The sequence below is a fragment of the Asparagus officinalis genome, chromosome 8 (genome assembly GCF_001876935.1).
Source record: "Asparagus officinalis chromosome 8, Aspof.V1, whole genome shotgun sequence".
Taxonomy (NCBI): domain Eukaryota; kingdom Viridiplantae; phylum Streptophyta; class Magnoliopsida; order Asparagales; family Asparagaceae; genus Asparagus; species Asparagus officinalis.
The window spans coordinates 126,992,670-127,010,414 of NC_033801.1; the positions used below are offsets into that span (position 1 = coordinate 126,992,670).

The 17,745-nt window shown below is 34.5% G+C and overlaps 2 protein-coding genes across 3 annotated transcripts; one reads left to right on the top strand and one right to left on the bottom strand.

Annotated features, from left to right (window-relative positions):
• Window positions 562-11,252, bottom strand: LOC109821897 (the record flags this gene model as incomplete). Its single annotated transcript, XM_020388053.1, has 3 exons — window positions 562-997; window positions 1,803-1,887; window positions 10,674-11,252. Coding segments are annotated over 2 exons (627 nt in total), but the record flags the coding sequence as incomplete, so codon positions are not given.
• LOC109819581 (SWR1 complex subunit 6) lies at window positions 14,240-17,705 on the top strand. 2 transcript variants are annotated; one of them, XM_020385344.1, is made up of 5 exons: window positions 14,240-14,323; window positions 14,403-14,530; window positions 15,456-15,558; window positions 16,555-16,661; window positions 17,267-17,705. In XM_020385344.1, exons 2-5 carry the CDS (start codon window positions 14,423-14,425, stop codon window positions 17,468-17,470), a joined length of 522 nt encoding a protein of 173 aa, XP_020240933.1. In that variant the 5' UTR covers window positions 14,240-14,323; window positions 14,403-14,422; the 3' UTR covers window positions 17,471-17,705. The 2 variants fall into 2 exon arrangements, with proteins under 2 accessions (XP_020240933.1, XP_020240932.1); XM_020385343.1 differs by having other exon boundaries at window positions 14,256-14,530.

Sequence of the window (17,745 nt, forward strand, 5' to 3'; positions counted from 1 at the left end):
TAATACTATAATTCTGTTAATATTGTATTTATATTATAATATAGTGGATCGGTCCTAGGAAAAGCATAAGATAGGGATAAAGATACAACAATAGAAAATCTAATCAGATGTTCCTCCGATTTTGTTCAAAAAGGAGGATGTAAGACGAAATAAACGAAGAAAGAATATCAATCCTTCTAGTATTTGCAAAGCACGTTGTAAAAATGAAAGGAGAGGGAGGCGTATATACTCAGTAGGATGTATCTATCTATATTGAATTGTGGATATATCGATGATAGAATCTGAAACAAATATGGTCCATCGAACGAGAGGGGATATCCAAAAAAAAGGGGAAAAAAAAAGAAATAGGAGTACAATATTTCGATATAGGAATCATTCTACGATGAATTCTAACGGTTCCAAATAAATGAGTTGGAAGTTCCTTTTATACGAGGCCGATAACTTGATTCTGTTCTTATTTATCAACATTAACCTTGTAGAGGGTCCCACCTTCCAAATCCCCGTGGCATTAGAATCACGCGGACTTGGTCACTGATACTAGTTCATTACGCTAATGATGCACCCAAGTGATATTTGAATCAATACAGAACAAATTATGTCCAACATTGGTTCCATGCATTGTTCACCCAGAATCAACCAACTGTAATCACCCAGGAATAGATGTACTCCACACACGACTGTACTGTACTTCATCCCCGACAAATACAGGAAACAACAGAAAAGAAAAGGCCTTCAGCCTCATGAATCTTCATAATCATGGGTCCCTAATCAATGGTTGGGATCCGCCATGCACAAATCCAACAAAGCTGATGCATCTTAGTGATCTCGCGAACAGATCCTCACAACAAACACCCTCTATAAGAATAAAAGTCATTATAACTTGCAATTTACATTTAAGAGACTGGATAATACAACATTCCAAAAGAGCATAACCAGTTAGCCGCCGCATCTGGCGCTTTCATCCCATGAAAATGTTTTCATCTTTGAGGGCTTCCGTCTGCAGAAAGTTCAGATATGGAAACAGAAAATCAATATCCTGACAACGTAGTGGAAAGATCAAGTTAGGTGACAAAGGTGCCATGAAAGCATATAATTTATTTAGCTTATAATCACAAACGTTTATTATCCAAACCAAACCTACCACCTGAGTGAGGCCAAGGGCTGGTCCTCTACTATCCTAATCAGCTTCTAACGCAATAAAATGTCTCACAAGTTTTGTATCATGCTGAATGAATATAAATTATGTTACTATAAACCAAGGGAAGGAGAAATTCATATCAAACGTTTATTCTTGGGTAGGAACTGGAAAATTAATATTGAGCTTCTTTAGATAAAACGGTACCCATTCAATCCACAACCTCGAGCCCCTCCATAAAAATTCCTCAGATAGGCCATAACATGTTTTATGTTCACTATACTCATATATCATCACTATATGGATCATCATCGAAAAATGATTTTTAAGCAGTTTCACTTATCACACTAGTGTAGGATGTGAATTTCAGAGTAAAATGTGCTTCGTACATGGCTAAATCATTGACCACAGGTGAAAAGGGAAGAAAAGTAACAGATGGTTGCTAAATGCTAAAGCATGTACTGCAATAGAATGTCAGTATAGCATGATATTCAAACTTCAAATGTCTCGCATGCAAAAGCAAAGATACAATATACCATGAAAAAGCATAAAATTTTTGTTGCGAAAATTAAATGTATATTATCCAACAACAATAATAATGATCACATGATGTATATGCATAACATAAAACAGCAAAGTAGATGTTATTCAGTATTTGACAAATTACCTTCTGGCACAAAAACGACCTCACAACACAGGACTCATTAATCAAGACCTGCCATTTTCCTTTGCAACACTGAAATTCGACTCTCCTGCATAAAATTTTAAATAATGTCGAACTCTGAATTTCAATTTTTTTATTTTAGAAAATATTTAAATATTACTACCTAACACAATTAAACTATTCTAGTGTGACATGATGGAAAAGAAAACATAAGGCTACAGTAACTAAGATTAGTATTCGACAGAAAAGAATATCTTTATTATGTGCCCTAAAAAATATATAGCCATAGATTTAGAAAATTATATAGCAACTGAACAAGATGTCAAGAAATGTTCCCACGAGTAGTTCCCAACACAAAACTAAGACACAACAGGAAAAGAAATGGGAGTTATGACTGCTTATTCTCATTATCTTTCACCCCGAATGGATGGGAAGAAAGTAGTAAATATGAAAACAACCAGAGCCAACAAATTAAAAGAGAAGAATGGATTTTCCTTAACTGGAAAGATGAGTAAACAGTTCTCAAATCACACTGACAATAATGTAGAAGTTATTTCATAGAATAATCTCCTAAAGAAAGATTTCCAAAAGGTATCTGTGCACATACAATGAACCACCAAAATCCTAAGTTGAGTAAACTAAAGCAAGAAATACCTTCAATTAGGCTAGAAAAGATTTTTCAGAATTACCTTCAACTATACATATTGAGAAACCACCAATGCAAGGATATAACATACCGGCTTTATGTGGCAATAGGCGTCCAGTAATCCTACTCCCAAATTGGGTAAGCACTAAGAACGGGATGCACCTAAAGCAAAAATATGCTAGCCTTTTTCGGAAAGTAGTCTCAACCGTCCATCTTATTTGTCGCTAGGTCAAACCGAACACAAAATTAACAAAAATCATTCATATAGCCCATAAAATTGCAAATTTTGAAGCACGCATAATTAGTTGTCATTATGTTGAAACAAACAAAAAATGCACAAACGTTGAGGGTTATACCCATGAAATCTATAAATTTCAATGCGTACACCTAAGTAGTTCGCAAACAAAAATGGACAAAAATCATGAGATTAGAGCCCATGAAATCATGAAGTTTAAGATAGGCAAACTTATTTGTCATTGGGCTAAAGAAACGAAAATTGATAGAAATCATTGGTTAGCCCATGAAAATCACGATTGTTGAAAAGAAAACTTAATTGCCATTGGGTCGAGAAGAACAAATATAGACAAAAATTGTGAATTATAGTTCATGAAATTTGTGAATTTTTTGAAAATTATTGGTAATATATATAACCCATAAAAATCACAAAATTTGAAGTACCCATTACTAGTGGCTACACGGTTGAAACGGTAAAAAGTTGAAAAAAATTCGTGAGTCAGCCCATAATATTTGAGAATTTTTAACTACATATATTTACTTGTCATTGGGACGAAATGAACAAAATTTTCCAAATAGTGGGCTATAAGCCATCAAAATCGCAAATTAATATAGTCATAAGTAATTGTCATTGGGTCGAATGAACGTTAAATGGACAAAATTGTCGATTATATTGCATGAAAATCAAGAATATTAAAGTCCGCACAATTAATAGTTATTGGGTCTAATAAAAAAAAGAAGAAATTTCATGGACTATAGGCCATGAAATTTCATGAATTTTGAAGCACGCATACATATTTGCCATTGGGTTGAAGAACAAAATTTGATGGAAACCATTGGTGGAAATCATGGGTTATAGCCCACGAAACTTGCAATTTTTATAAAAGAAATTTTAATTGTCATGTGGTCGAAATTAACGAAAATAGACAAATTGTAGGTTACAACCCATGAAAATCGTGAGTTGTTTGGTACGCATTGCTAAGCGAACGAAAATGAGCAAATATCATGGATTTTAGAACACAAAATTGAAAATTTTGAAATATGCTTAGTTGATTGCCAGTGGGTCAAAACGAATAAAATTGGATAAAGATCGTGGGTTATACCCAATGGAAACCGTGAATTTTTAAATATGCATATTTATTTGTCACTAGGCAAAGACGAACAAAAACTAACGAAAATTATAGCTCTTAAAAATTACGAATTGTGAATTACACACAATTATTTGCCATCGGGTCAAAACAAACGAAAATGCACAATTGTGGGTAACACATGAAGATTGCAAATTTTAAAGCGCACGCCCAATTAATTATCATTAAGCAGAGCCAGATGAAAATGGACAAAGTTCGTTGGTCATGAATTTTAAAGTATGCATGCTTATTTGCTATTGGATTACAGAAAGAAAATTGATAGAAGTTGTTAGTTAGCCTGTAAAACCCGCATATTTTGAAGTATGCATAAATAATTGCCATTGGGCTGAAAAAATAAAAATTGACAAAAGTTGTAAATTACAGCCTATGCGAATTGTAAATATTGAAGTTTGCACAATTATTTGTTATTAGGCTGAAATAGACAAAAGACAAAAATCATGAACTTTTATGCACGCATACTTACATGACATTGGGTCGAAAAAAGAAAATTTAATGAAAATCATAGATTATAGACCCATAATATTTGTGATTTTTTATGAAAGGAAATTTAATTGTCATCAACTTGAAATTAACGAAAATATATTACAATCGTGAGTTATAACATAGAAAATCACAGATTTTTTATACGACATGGTTAATTGTCATTGGGTCCAAACGAACAAAAAATGAGCAAATATTATGGGCTATAACACATGATATCACAAATTATGAAACATGCTTAGTTCACTGTCATTGAGTCCAAACAAAAAAAATTAAGAAGAATCATTGGTTATAGCCATAAAAATCTCAAATTTTAAAGTACGCATAATTAGTTGTCATTGTGTTCAAACAAATAAAAATGCACAAAAACTATGAAATTTACGAATTATAAAATGCATACATAAGTAATTGTCATTCGGTCGAAACAGATAAAAACGAACAAAATTCATCAGTTAAATCCCATAAAAATCATGAAGTTTAAGGTACGCATATTTATTTGTCATTAGATCATAAAATAGAAATTGGAAAAAAAATTATTTGTCAACCAATGAAAATGCCATTTTTCAAGGAAGAAACTTTAATTTTCACTACCTCAAAACAAACAAAATTAAGAGAAATCGTGAGTTATAGTCTATAAAAATTAAAAAGTTTGGACTACATTTATTTACTTGCCATTGGGACAAATCGAACAAGTGCCAAAATATAATCTACCAAATCGCAAATATTGAAGTTGTCATAATTAGTCGTCATTAAATTGAATGCGCGATAGCTAACAAAAAATTATGGGCATGAAAATTGCAAATATTAAAGTTCGCACAATTAATTTCTATTGTGTTCAAATGACGAAAGATAGACAAAACTCGTGGATTATAGCCCATGAAATCACGAATTTTGAAATACATATACTTATGTACCATTAGGCCGAAGAACAAAAATTAATAAAAATCATGGATTACAGTCCATGAAACTCGTGATCTCGTATGGAAGGAAATTTAAATGCTTTCAGATCGAAACTAATGAAAATAGACTAAATTTAGGGATTACGACACATGAAAACTGTGAATTTTTCGTATGCGTGTTTTATATCCATTAGATCGAAAAGAACGAAAATGAGCAATTATCATAGGTTTTAAACAATAAAATTATGAATTTTGAAATATACTTAGTTAATTGTCATTGGGTCAAAACAAACAAAATCGGACAAAAATCATATGTTAAAACCAATAAAAATCGTGAATTTTTATGCACGCATACTTATTTGTCATTGGATCAAAATGAATAAAACCTAAAAAATTGTGGGTTATACCCTATAAAAATTGCAAACTTTGAAGTACCCATACCTAATCACCCTTGGGTCAAAACAGATGGAAATGTAAAAGGTTCCTGTTATAACGCATAAAAAATTGCTATTTTTAAAGCGTATGCCAAATTAACCTAATTAATTGCCATCAAGTCGAAATAAATAAAAATGGACAAACTTTGTGGGTTAAGGTTCATGAAAATCGTGAATTTAAATTACGCATACTTATTTGTCATTGGGTCATAGAACAAAAATAGACAAACACCATTATTATAGCCCATGAAAATCGTGATTTTTGAAAAAAGAAAAATTTATTGCCACTGGGTCCAAACGGATGAAAATTGGATAAATATTGTGAGTAATAACCTAGGAAATTCGAAAATTTTGAAAATTGTGGGTAATATAGCCCAAGAAAGTCGCAAAATTTTGAAATATGCATAATTAATTGCCATCGGGTCGAAACAAACAATTTGTCAAAAATCGTGGGTTACAACCCACAAAAATTGAGATTTTTAAGTATGTATATTTATGTCATGAGGACGAAACAAATAAAACATGGAAAATCGTGGGTTGTAAACATTAAAATCGCAAATTTTTAAGTAGTCATAATTAATTGTCATTAGGAGGGACGAATGAATGATAATGGACAAAATCATGGATTATAGTGGATAAAATCACGAATTTTAGAGTTCACACAATTATTTATTATTGGGTCAAAACAAAAAAACATAGATAAAAATCATGGACAATAGCCCATGAAAATCACGGATTTTAAAGTTTGAATATTTAATTGCCATTGGATCGAAGAACGAAACTTGACAAAAATCATAGAGCACAACCCATTAAAGATAATTCACTTGTCATTGGATTGAAACTAACAAGATAAGGCTAAAATCATCATGGGTTATAACCCATCAAAATCACAAAGTTTTAGTTGTCATAATTAGTTGTCATTGGCTCGAGCGCACGATAAAGATTAAAATCGTTACAGTACATGAAAATCGTGAATATTGAAGTTTGCATAATTAATATATATTAGGCTAAAACAAGCAAACATGGACAAAAATATTGGATTATAACCCATGAAAATTGTAAATTTTACTTATTTGACATTGGGTCAAAGAATGAAAATTGACAAAAATCATGCGTAGCCTATGCAAAATGTGAATTCTAATGAAAGAAAATTTAGCCACAAGTAGGTCGAAACTAACGAACTAAAATTGTGGGTTTTAACTTATGAAAATTGTGATTTCTGATACACAGGATTAATTGACATTGGGACAAACGAATAAAAATAAGCAAGTATCATGAATTTTACACACGAAATCATGAATTTTGAAATATGCTTAGTTAACTGCCATTGGTTGAACTTGAAACAAATAAAAATAGATAAAAATCAAGGACTATAGCCCACAAAAATCATTATTTTGAAGTATATATACTTATTTGTCTGAGTTGGAGGAAAACATGTAAAAATCATAGTTATAGCCAATGAAAATTGTGATTCTTTATGAAATAAAATTTAATTGTAATTGGGTCGAAACTAGACTAAAATCATGTGCTATAGAACATGAAATCACGAATTTCGAAATATGCTTAGTTAATTATGATTGGGTGAAATGAACAAAAAAATGGACTTTAATCGAGGTTATAACTAATGATAACTGTGCATTTTGAAGTACGCGTACTTATCTATCATTGGGTTAAAATGCATGAAAATTAACAGAAGTCGTGAGTTATAGCTCATAAAAATAGCTAATTTGAATTGTGGTTTTTGAAGAAACTTGATAGTCATAAAGTCGAAACAAATGAAATTGACAAAAATTGTAGGCTATAGCCCATGAAAATCAAAATTTTCGAGAACCACCTATGAGAACCACAAATTTTGAAGAAAGAATAGTTAATTGACACTAAGTCAAAATGAACAAAATTTGACAAAAAAACATGAGTTACAACCCAAGAAATTCGCAAATTTTGGTGTATGTCTAGTTAGTTGTCATTGGGGCGAAATGCACAAAAACTACCAAAATCGTGGGTTATAATCTATCAAAACACGAATTGAAATAGTCATAATCAATTGTCATTGGGTCTAATGAATGATAATGAACAGAGTTTGTTCTTTATAGCCCATAAAAATCACGAATATTGTATTTCATACAATTAATAGCTATTGTGTTGAAACGAACAAAAATGAAAGAAACTCATAGACTACACTTGGGCTAAAGATCTATGTGAAGCAATGCTACAGAGAGCCCTAGGCGCCGCTAAGCGCCGCTAGGTGGAGATGAGCTTCTACGGCCTAGGCGAACGCTTAGGGAGAGTGGGCAAGATAGTTTTTTTTATTTAAATGGTGGAGGATGTTTTGCTCAAGGTCGAATGAGGTGAAGGTGTTTATGGTCTATGAAGGAGTCCGGAGGATGTCAGAGGAGGTTAAACCTAATCAGTGCAATTCACGTAAGTAGTTCACGCTCCCCTAAACGCTATCAAGACCTAGGCAGGTGGCCTAGGTACTATCTAGGCCTAGGCGAGAGCTTGGACCGCTTTTTAAAACATTGATGTGAAGAAAATCCACTTCTTTTCCTTATATAGTACATTTCTCAATTAAGAATTTTTATGATTTGCTTGGACTATCTACTAAGCAGACACAAACCTAAATAGCACACTAATGAATGGCCATTAAAAGTTTACATATACTAAACTAAGCAACTAACTAGATTTATTGTACACTTTTGTTCATAGTACAAGTATGGATGTAAGGCATGCTATTTTAAGTTACACGTGGAACAAAGGACATAAACCTAATCAGATCAGTATTGGATAATGGTAAACGAGAGAAGCAACCACTAAAATTGTTTTGTTTTGTGTACATCTATATGTTTGTGCATGAGAACAAAGAAGTTGCAATACACATTTAAAGACATGTGATCTTTATCAATTAACCTATAAATACTCTTAAAAGTAAATAGTTTAGATCCTTGTCCCGCTTTTTTCTCTTATGAGATATGTGGGATATTAAGCATATTTTGAAATTTGAAACATATAAGAGTACAATTTATTTTATTTTTTACTTTTTAATGAATCTAATGACTTATACATAAATCTAATAATCACATAGTAGTTAATCATCTTTTCAGCTTTATTTAAGTACAAGCATATATAAAAAGGTTTATTTAGAATGCTATCAACAATAATAATAGAATTTCCATCCCAAAATTTAGCGGTCAGCTACATAAATCATATTCTTCCTTCAGTTTTATTAAGGCTATCCCTTCATTAAGTTAACCACTGTGGTATCCTTCCTTAATAATCCTTATTACTTCCAATCAACTTCCCTAAGGCTGGACTTTAGTCCTTCAAGCTCCATTAATTATAATTTCATCACTACTACCAACTAGGGGTATTTCATAGCCTAATTTTTTAATGTTCAAACCATCTCCGTCAATTTTCTCCCATTTATTCTCAATAGAAGCTACCTCTCCGTGAACGCCCAAATTTCTTGTTCTATTTCTTGGGTTATATTCACACGTGCATCATAAAATTCTTAAATTTTCTACATTCATTTTCTACACTTTCTTGATTGCCTAGTATTATGATCCATAAAATATTGTTGATCATGTAACTATCTATAGAAATTTCCTTAAATTTCATAAGTATTCCATGATCAAACATGACTCCCGAAACACTCCCCCACTCTAACCATCCCGGTTTGATTTGGTGAACCCCATCATCTTCGATCTCACCATTGTAACAACTAACAAATGATTTACCCTACATAGCGAAATAACTACTTGGGTATTTCTTGCCTATCAATAAATACAATATAATCATTCTTTCCTTTGCATATTTTACTAAAACTATATCACTTATTCTGCTTTTATTTTACCCAATTTGATAAATAATTTTTGAAATCTACTAAACCATATCAAATAAATAATTTTTAGAAACATAAAGTAGAAAACACCATCAGATTAGAGCTTTAATTTTTTAGCCTATAGGCTATAGCATTTATTAGGATCTATGTTTAATGAAATCTATCTGTGTGTATCCAATCGCCAACAATATCTAGATGCTACATAATAGCTAAATACTCTAGTATTTTTGGTTTCATCTTTTACAAATAACATGTGAATTAGGAAATTAAGATAAAAAAAGAAAATATATCAAATCAAATTCTCACTTGTAGGCTTTTCAATTAGAAACTTAATCTTACACATCTTCAATTTGACAGCACACTGATATTGAATATATAGTAATTTAATGTTCTTTGTGACATTTGAAGTTCTTTGTTCGAAATTTTGCTTTTTTGGGTTCTGTGCCGCTGCTAAAAAGGGATTTTTGATATGTGTAGAATGTCAATTTTCCTACTGCCCATGAAGCAAATACTTATTCGAAAGATAGAAAGTAAACTACTATTATGTAGAAAACATGAACACAAGCTCAATTACATTAAATAGATATAGTAATTTTTATATTCATACTAGAGTCTTGATAACCACACAGAACTCCATTAATAAAAGCACTAAGTACATCAAATGAGATTAATGAATCGATGTTCCTCCTAAACCTTTTTCTCTATTATTTCACCAATTTTGGTAATGCAAATCGAAATCACCATGAACTGAAACACATGAACTAGATGGCAACTAGAGAAGGGGCGGGGTAAATTAAGTAATACAAACAACCTAAATAAAAAATGTATGCACAACCCTCACAAAATCACAGCTTGCGTAAACTTCAAATAAAGAAACATGTCCAAACTAAGACCTATAAGGGCATTTTTTAAGTGTAAGCTTGAATCATACATGCACACACACGAAAAACCACAACGAGCAACTATTCTTAAGCAAATAGGCATCATACTCAACTAATAATATTTCCACAATCAACGCATAAAACTAAATAATCTTACTTTCCACAACTATTCTTAAGCAAATAGGCATCATACTCGACTAATAATATTTCCACAATCAACGCATAAAACTAAATAATCTTACTTTCCACCATTATTGAACAAGATCGAACTATCTGATTCTAAACTAGTCCAAAAACCAATAAAAAGTTTATACCTGTTCATGGACCTTCACCGAGCTCGCCTCCACCAACCTGACCAACCCCTCAAGCTTCCCCATCATCTTCCCATACAAGTCCTCCAACTCCCTCGTGTACTCGGCCGCCTTCTCTCCCATCAACCCCTCCAACCTCTCCACCCCAAACCCCTCCACACTCCAATCCACCACATTCTCGCTCGCATTCGAACTCTCCGTGTCCATATACCCTTCCCCCTCGTCCGAAACCCTTGCCCTACACTGCATCAACGGAAACCCTGCCATCGACGACTCCGGCAAAAACGCCCCGTACTGACCCCTAAACTTAGGACCCACGTTGATGACATCGACGGACACCGGACGGAGAATCGACGGCCTCGTCAGCAAGTAAGCTCGGTACTCGTGAGTGTGGATGGCCTGATTGGATGTGGAGGAGGAGGAGAGGAGGAGAAAGACGCAGGTTTTGGAGGTTGGGGCTAGGGTTAGGGTTTGGGCGAGGTGGTGGGAGGCGGCGAGCTCGCGCATGGAGGGGCGGAGGTGGGGGGGGGGGCGGGAGGAGAACGCAGACCACGACGGAGGAGCTAGGGTTTGGGTCAGGGTTCAGGCAGGGGGGGAGGGGGGTCCACCTGGCCGAGGAATGAGAAGAAGGGGCAGGGGGGAGGGGGAGGAGAATGAAGGAGGTGACGGTGAGGGAGAGGAGGGAGGAGGGAGGAGGCGGAGGCGGGTCACGTGTCGTCGGTGCGGGGCGGGGAGGGGAGAGGTGATGTGGCCGAAGAGGAGGCCGGCGGCGGAGGAGGAGTGGCGAAGGAGGGAGGAGAGGGTGGGCCCGGGATCGAGATTTTGGAGAAGGGCAGAGAGGGATCGCGGCCATGGCGGGGGGAGAGGGCTGGGAGTGAGAGTAAATTTTTTTGAGGGGCGGAGGGGGTTTTTTGTTGAGTTTAAATTTGTTCGTTTTTTTTGGGGAAGTAGGGGTGGTGAAATGGAAGAAATTTTTAAAATCGTCTCAACAAGAATTTTTTTATTTAGATTAAGAAATAGATCTCATTCATTTTTTTAATTATAAAAATGGACTCACTTTGAGTTAATTATGATACTAATTAGTCGGGGTTGCCAACCCCGACTAATTAGCAGCCGCAAACCTTCTCCGCTCCTTGACCCCACTTGTAATTAGGCTACTAATTAGTCGGGGTTGACAATCCCGACTAATTAGTACCACAATTAATTTAAAGTTGGTCGATTTCTATAATTAAAAGTGAATTGAGTCTATTTCTTTAAAAAAATTCTGTTCAGATGATTTTGAAAAATTTTTCTGGTGAAATGAATTTTGGAGAGGAGATGCTTTTGGGTTTGTTGGATTTTAAATTTTATTTTCCCTTTATTTTGGTGGGGGTGCTTATTTATTTGGATAAATTACGCACAAATGACCTTTGTGTGTGTAGTGTCTATTAGGTAGTAATCACTCTTCAAAAAAAGTTATTAAAGTACAAATATATTTTAGATGTTGTTTGGTTAATATGAATATATTTGAGTTGGATAAGTTTCAAGGTTGAAATAAAAATTAATATGCACTATATTATTTTCTCAATGTCTAAGAGGCTGATTGGTTAACCAATTTTATAAAAGAATTTATGAAAATTATCTGATAATGGTATTTTAGTAATTGAATGGTTTCTGAAGATTTCCTAAAACTCAGTTTGGAGAACCAAGTTTTTACAGAAAGAGTTTTCATATTGTAGAAAACAGATAGAAAATCTAATTCCTATCCATTTTGGGCCAAAATTTGCTTGAAAATATGACAACTCATTTGCTCATTCATGAGTGATAACTTTCACATGGGGTGTCTTGACTCAATTTTAAATTTTCCATAAAATTTCCATACCCAACCAAACTAAAGAATATGTCAACTATAAAGCTGAATTCCCTAGTTTCATATGTTGAATCAGACTAAGAAAGAGTTAAGAATAAGAAAACAATACTTTTTAACATTATCATAAATACTTTCATAATTTTTTATAGAAAAATATTTTTTACACCCTTTTCCTTTTCCTTACATTTATGAAAAACTAACCAAACAACTCCTAAAAGTATACACTCTTTTCCGTTGGGTATAGATTTCCTTCACTTTTTCCGTAATTTTAGTTATTTCAGTTCATTTAAATTTAATCACTATTTTTTTCATCTATCCCCGTGTTCGTATCTTTTGAGAAATAGCTTATTTCTGAATGCCTAAATTTGTATTAAAAATATTACTTAATGATCAAATTTGGTTTAAAAGAAATTACTCTGACAATAAGGTATTAAAATTTGCAAGGCATGACAAATTGGAACAAAAAATATCAGTAGAACTTTTTTGACCACCTATCTCATGCTCTCTTATGAGGCTTAGGTGGCTTTCTTAAATTAAACGCGAAGGATTTAGATCCTCTCAAATTAGCTAGTATTGGAGAGGATCTAATTCTCTCAATCATTACCATTTATCTTAATTCCAATAGGTAAGATCAGGCCATGCAAGATATCTACTATCATAAATAATAGTTTCTTAGTTGTTTTCAAAATCAAAAGTGCTTTTCAAGATAACAATTGAAAAATTATGTGGTGTGATCTCATTCATTGAAATTGAGATGGACAGTAAAAAATTGAGAGAACTGGACTCTCTCAGACTACGACCTCCTAATTAGAGAGGATCCGGATCCAAACATGAGCGACGTGATAGTGAAAATTGGGGGGGGGGACTAACTGCCCTAGAACTAAATTCTCGCCTAACATTTCCTCCATTTCCTCTCTCGCTAAGCTTTGAGAGAGAGAAAAGAGAAAGTGTACGGAGGTGACAGAAATTATTCTCTCTCATTAACAATTGTAGGGGAGTTTTCGTTAGCCTAAATTCGTGAAGCCCAATCATCGAAGGACGAATAACGGAGATGATAAAGATTATTTGTCGTTGGGAAAGAGCCCGATTTCAACCCTCAAGGGGAGAAGATGAGAATGATCTAATTTCAAAAACCTCCAATTTTGAGCCCTAGATTGAAATTTCTCCTCTTTCTATTAGAATCAATGTGATCAACCGCCACTGCCACATCGGCTTAAATATGCCACATAAGAAACACGTGACAGAGCACATGATAGGTAGTCTGAGTTTTTTAGCCGGGGAAATTTTTGGGCCAAATTGTCACGTCATGCAAGTGTCAAATAGCTTATCGTATTTCGAATTTCTTTTAATATCAATCTGTTAATTAGGTATTAATTTTAATACCATCCTGGTTCATGGTAATTAGGTAGTAATTTTAACACCAATATGATTCATCTAAATGCATAATCCGATTCAGTTTAGTCAATTTATCAAAGTCGATCAAACTGATTGTTTGCTCAGCCCTACCACTATTAGATAGGGTTAATTGCAGATAGACTTTGTGTACTATCATCAAAGGATAAAAAAGAGTTGAAATTTTTTATTTAGGGGATCCATATGCAACAATGAGACTATATAATCTCAGCAAGAGGTCTATTCACAATTGGGCGATAGTTAAGGGGGGTTTATCTGCAATTGACCCTATTGCATATAAATGTGTATATCGGGTCCTGACCCAACTACCCGTTTCTCTCAAGAACCTCCTCCTAATTTCTAGACGCCCCTCTTTGTTCTCTTCCCCCGCGTTCTCATTCGCCAAAATCCGGTAAAAAGTTTTCATTTTCGCGACAAAATCTCACCTTCTCCTCGCAAAACCCTAACGCTAACCCTAACCCTAAACCTAGATTCTGATAGCTTTGCTGAAATGGAGGAGGAGGAGAACATCGGCCCCTTTCGCCGGACCTCGTCCCGGACACGGAAGATGGCGGGAAAGATGGCCGCCGCTCTCGCCAGCACCGACAATCGAACTCAGGTGAGCATTCTCCTTCCTCTTCTTAGAATTTTAATCTCACTCTATTGCGGAAAACATTAGGTAGTTTAGTTGTTATTTCTTTTTAACAATGGAGAGTGTACAAGCATCTAAAATTAAGAATGAGTCTGAAAATTAAGCTTAAAATTGTTAAGAAAGGTGGCTTCTTGGTAGTGACAAGCTCGAATATTTCGAGAAACGGACATGAATACATCAAGTAACGTATATGTAGTCATGAGCTTTGCTACAAGACCCAAAATATAGGACCAACATGGGGGACAGGTGAGGTGTCCCCCTCCTATTGCATAATGAGTTATCCATCGTTAATGATGACCAGCTCATTATGCAATAGGAGGGGGACACCACACCTTAATGATGGACAACTCATTATGCAACAGGAGAGGGACACCTCACCTGTCCCCCTATTGGTCCCATATTTTGGGTCCTTAGGGAATTTTTCATGTAGTCATATATTCTGTTGTGTTCATTGTACATTTGATGCTAGTAATAGTTCACCTGTTATCGGGAAGCCTCGTAAACGAATCAAGGTCAGGGATCATTTTAGAAGAATGAACATATTTAGCATTAGGATTAACAAGAATTATCGGGTTGATGTAACCAGTGATAATCTTTAATTTTCATATCCCATTTTGAAATGCAACGTGTTGTTCGACCTGATTCCATGGATGTAGGAGTTCAATCCTCAAGTTAGACATTTTGTCTTTTGGACGTTCAGACAGCAAACTTACATAATATCTGCTTTCTTTGAAGTAATGAGATGAGGTGCATGATACATATTTCTTTAATAAGAATTTGTTCCATTGATTTATACATTATTAGAATTATGTCCCAATGCAGAGTTAATTTAAATTGGTGTTAAATATTTGGCCAATATTTTATTAATTCTGTTTGCTTCCTTGATATACAGGCGGCACTTGCACGTCTTGAGGCTTTAGAAAATGACAATGCTGGAGTTGAGGTAGTAGATCTTAATGACGATGGTGATGCTTCTCTGGATGATGATGATATAGGTATTGCCTCCTTTTCTATATCATATCACATGTCTATATGGATATTTGCTTTATTAATTTTTTAGATACTGTCAAGAGCATATTTAGAGATCCGTTAAGAGGATTTTCAGAAATCAGTTAGAGGTAATACGTAGGATATCTTAGGGGAGTTCTCAACGCCATTAAAACTTTATAATTCTATCATAAGACATATAACTGATAATCAACATGAAAATATTGTTGCTTGATTGCTTTTGATGTAGCATTTCACTCCTGTTGTCTTGTCCCTCACAAGTCACAACTAAATATGCGGATGGATGATGAGAGTAGAAGCATCTTCCTTTAAAATAGTTTCCTTTTTAGAAATGGGTTAAGTTCCTAAGATATTAAAGTGCATTTTTTGAACGTGAATAATTGTCAGAAGTCAGTACAGTGATACTTCATTCTTTAAATTCATCTCATTTTCGGGTCATCATATATGAGCTCCTTCTCGAATTCTGAAAAGTAGCTTATGTGTCCATGACTCCATGCTTCTTGATAAGCAATGTAAATGTTAGTTAATGTGGCAATATTAGTGCTCTAAGATATTTTTAATTTTTTAACTTTTTTATTTTTGGGTTCAACATTTTGGACATCTAATTTTCTCTTGCTGCGGTAACGGGAACAAGTTAATTATACCTGCAAGACACTTGCAACCTATAATTTGCTTAATCAGTTATAGAGAATAAACGAGGAGAAGGTACACAATCAAGATAAAGAAGAGAATATCGGAATAAGCAGAAGAAACGAAAGAACAAATAAATATTGAGGCCAGACTTTCTGTTCATCAACGAATTTTAGCATCTATTTGGGCCTTTAAAAATATACTCATATGTGTTCTAGGAGAGCGATGCACAAGGTCAACTGGCTAATTAGAGCTTAAAGAGTCTTGCCATGCCACTGACCTAACATTTTCATATCATTTAGTTAAGTTTGATCAAAATTTGACTCGATATTAACGTTCATAAAATGTTTCAGTGTTCACAAAGAAACAGTCGAAGAGTACAAAGCGCAAAACCAGACAGGCAAAAGCATTGGAGAATGCAAAGAAGGCACCTAGGACATTCTTGGAGGTGTTACATGAGGTTAGTGAACTCCATGTCTCTTTAATATCTATACAAATTCATCTTGAGAGTTGGAACTTCAAGCCCCGAAAAATCATTAATTATCATCAATGTCTTAGCCTCTATGATTGAATGGGATTAACTAAATTATCATCATGTCAAGTTCTATCTGAACAAGATGGGATTCCTACTCAGCCTCCATCAAGAATCAAGGACTTTTTTTGGCAATGTTTTTTGAATTGGTGTCAAGTTCCTAACACAAATTGATATAGGTGTATAATATAACCATGGAAAAGGGATGGGCTACCTTTTTGTGCATTTGCTTCTCGAATGTCTGCTTGTCAGATGTCAATCAATTAGAAAAGATAGGACTAACTAAAGAATTCTTGCTCAAGTCACTAATCCTCATTTCCCAATTAGAATATGCCTCTGGATTTTGTTTGACGGTCCATAATATGACCACATCAAAATAAGATTGAAATCAGACACTGTCTAGAAATTCAACCTGTGAGGTTGGTAGGTCTTAGCAAAGTTGGAACGTGAGAAAAGTTCAATCACTATGTTGCTAAATCATGTACTTTTAACTAAACCTTACTAATTTGGCTAATCACTTGGTGTCGCAACAGGCAAATCTGGAATCTTTACCTCCACATGTTCCTACTTATTTGAGGGCAGCAGTGGGGCCACCAAGTGCTAACTCTCGTCGTCATTTTTGCACTGTGTGTGGTTTTACCGCCAACTATACATGTGTGAAGTGTGGAATGCGTTTCTGTTCATGTCGTTGTCAGGTCATTCATGATGATACACGGTGTTTGAAGTTTGTAGCCTAGTCTCGTTTCTTCTGGACTTGGTTCATAGACTCAGCGCAGGTCAGGATTCCCTACAATTATGCTAGTTAACTGTCTGTATACTGCTGTACCTTATCCAAAGTGATCAAAATATGTAGTGAGTCTTATATAACTTGATGTATGTTTTCTCTATGGAGGATATTTTTGTCAGAGCAGTTTTTGCTTGGAAGAGTATGTGTTATCTTACCCTAACTTTGCACTTACCTCTTTTACCTTCTGTTGGTATTCTCTATTCAAGTGCCCTTGCCTCTTTAATC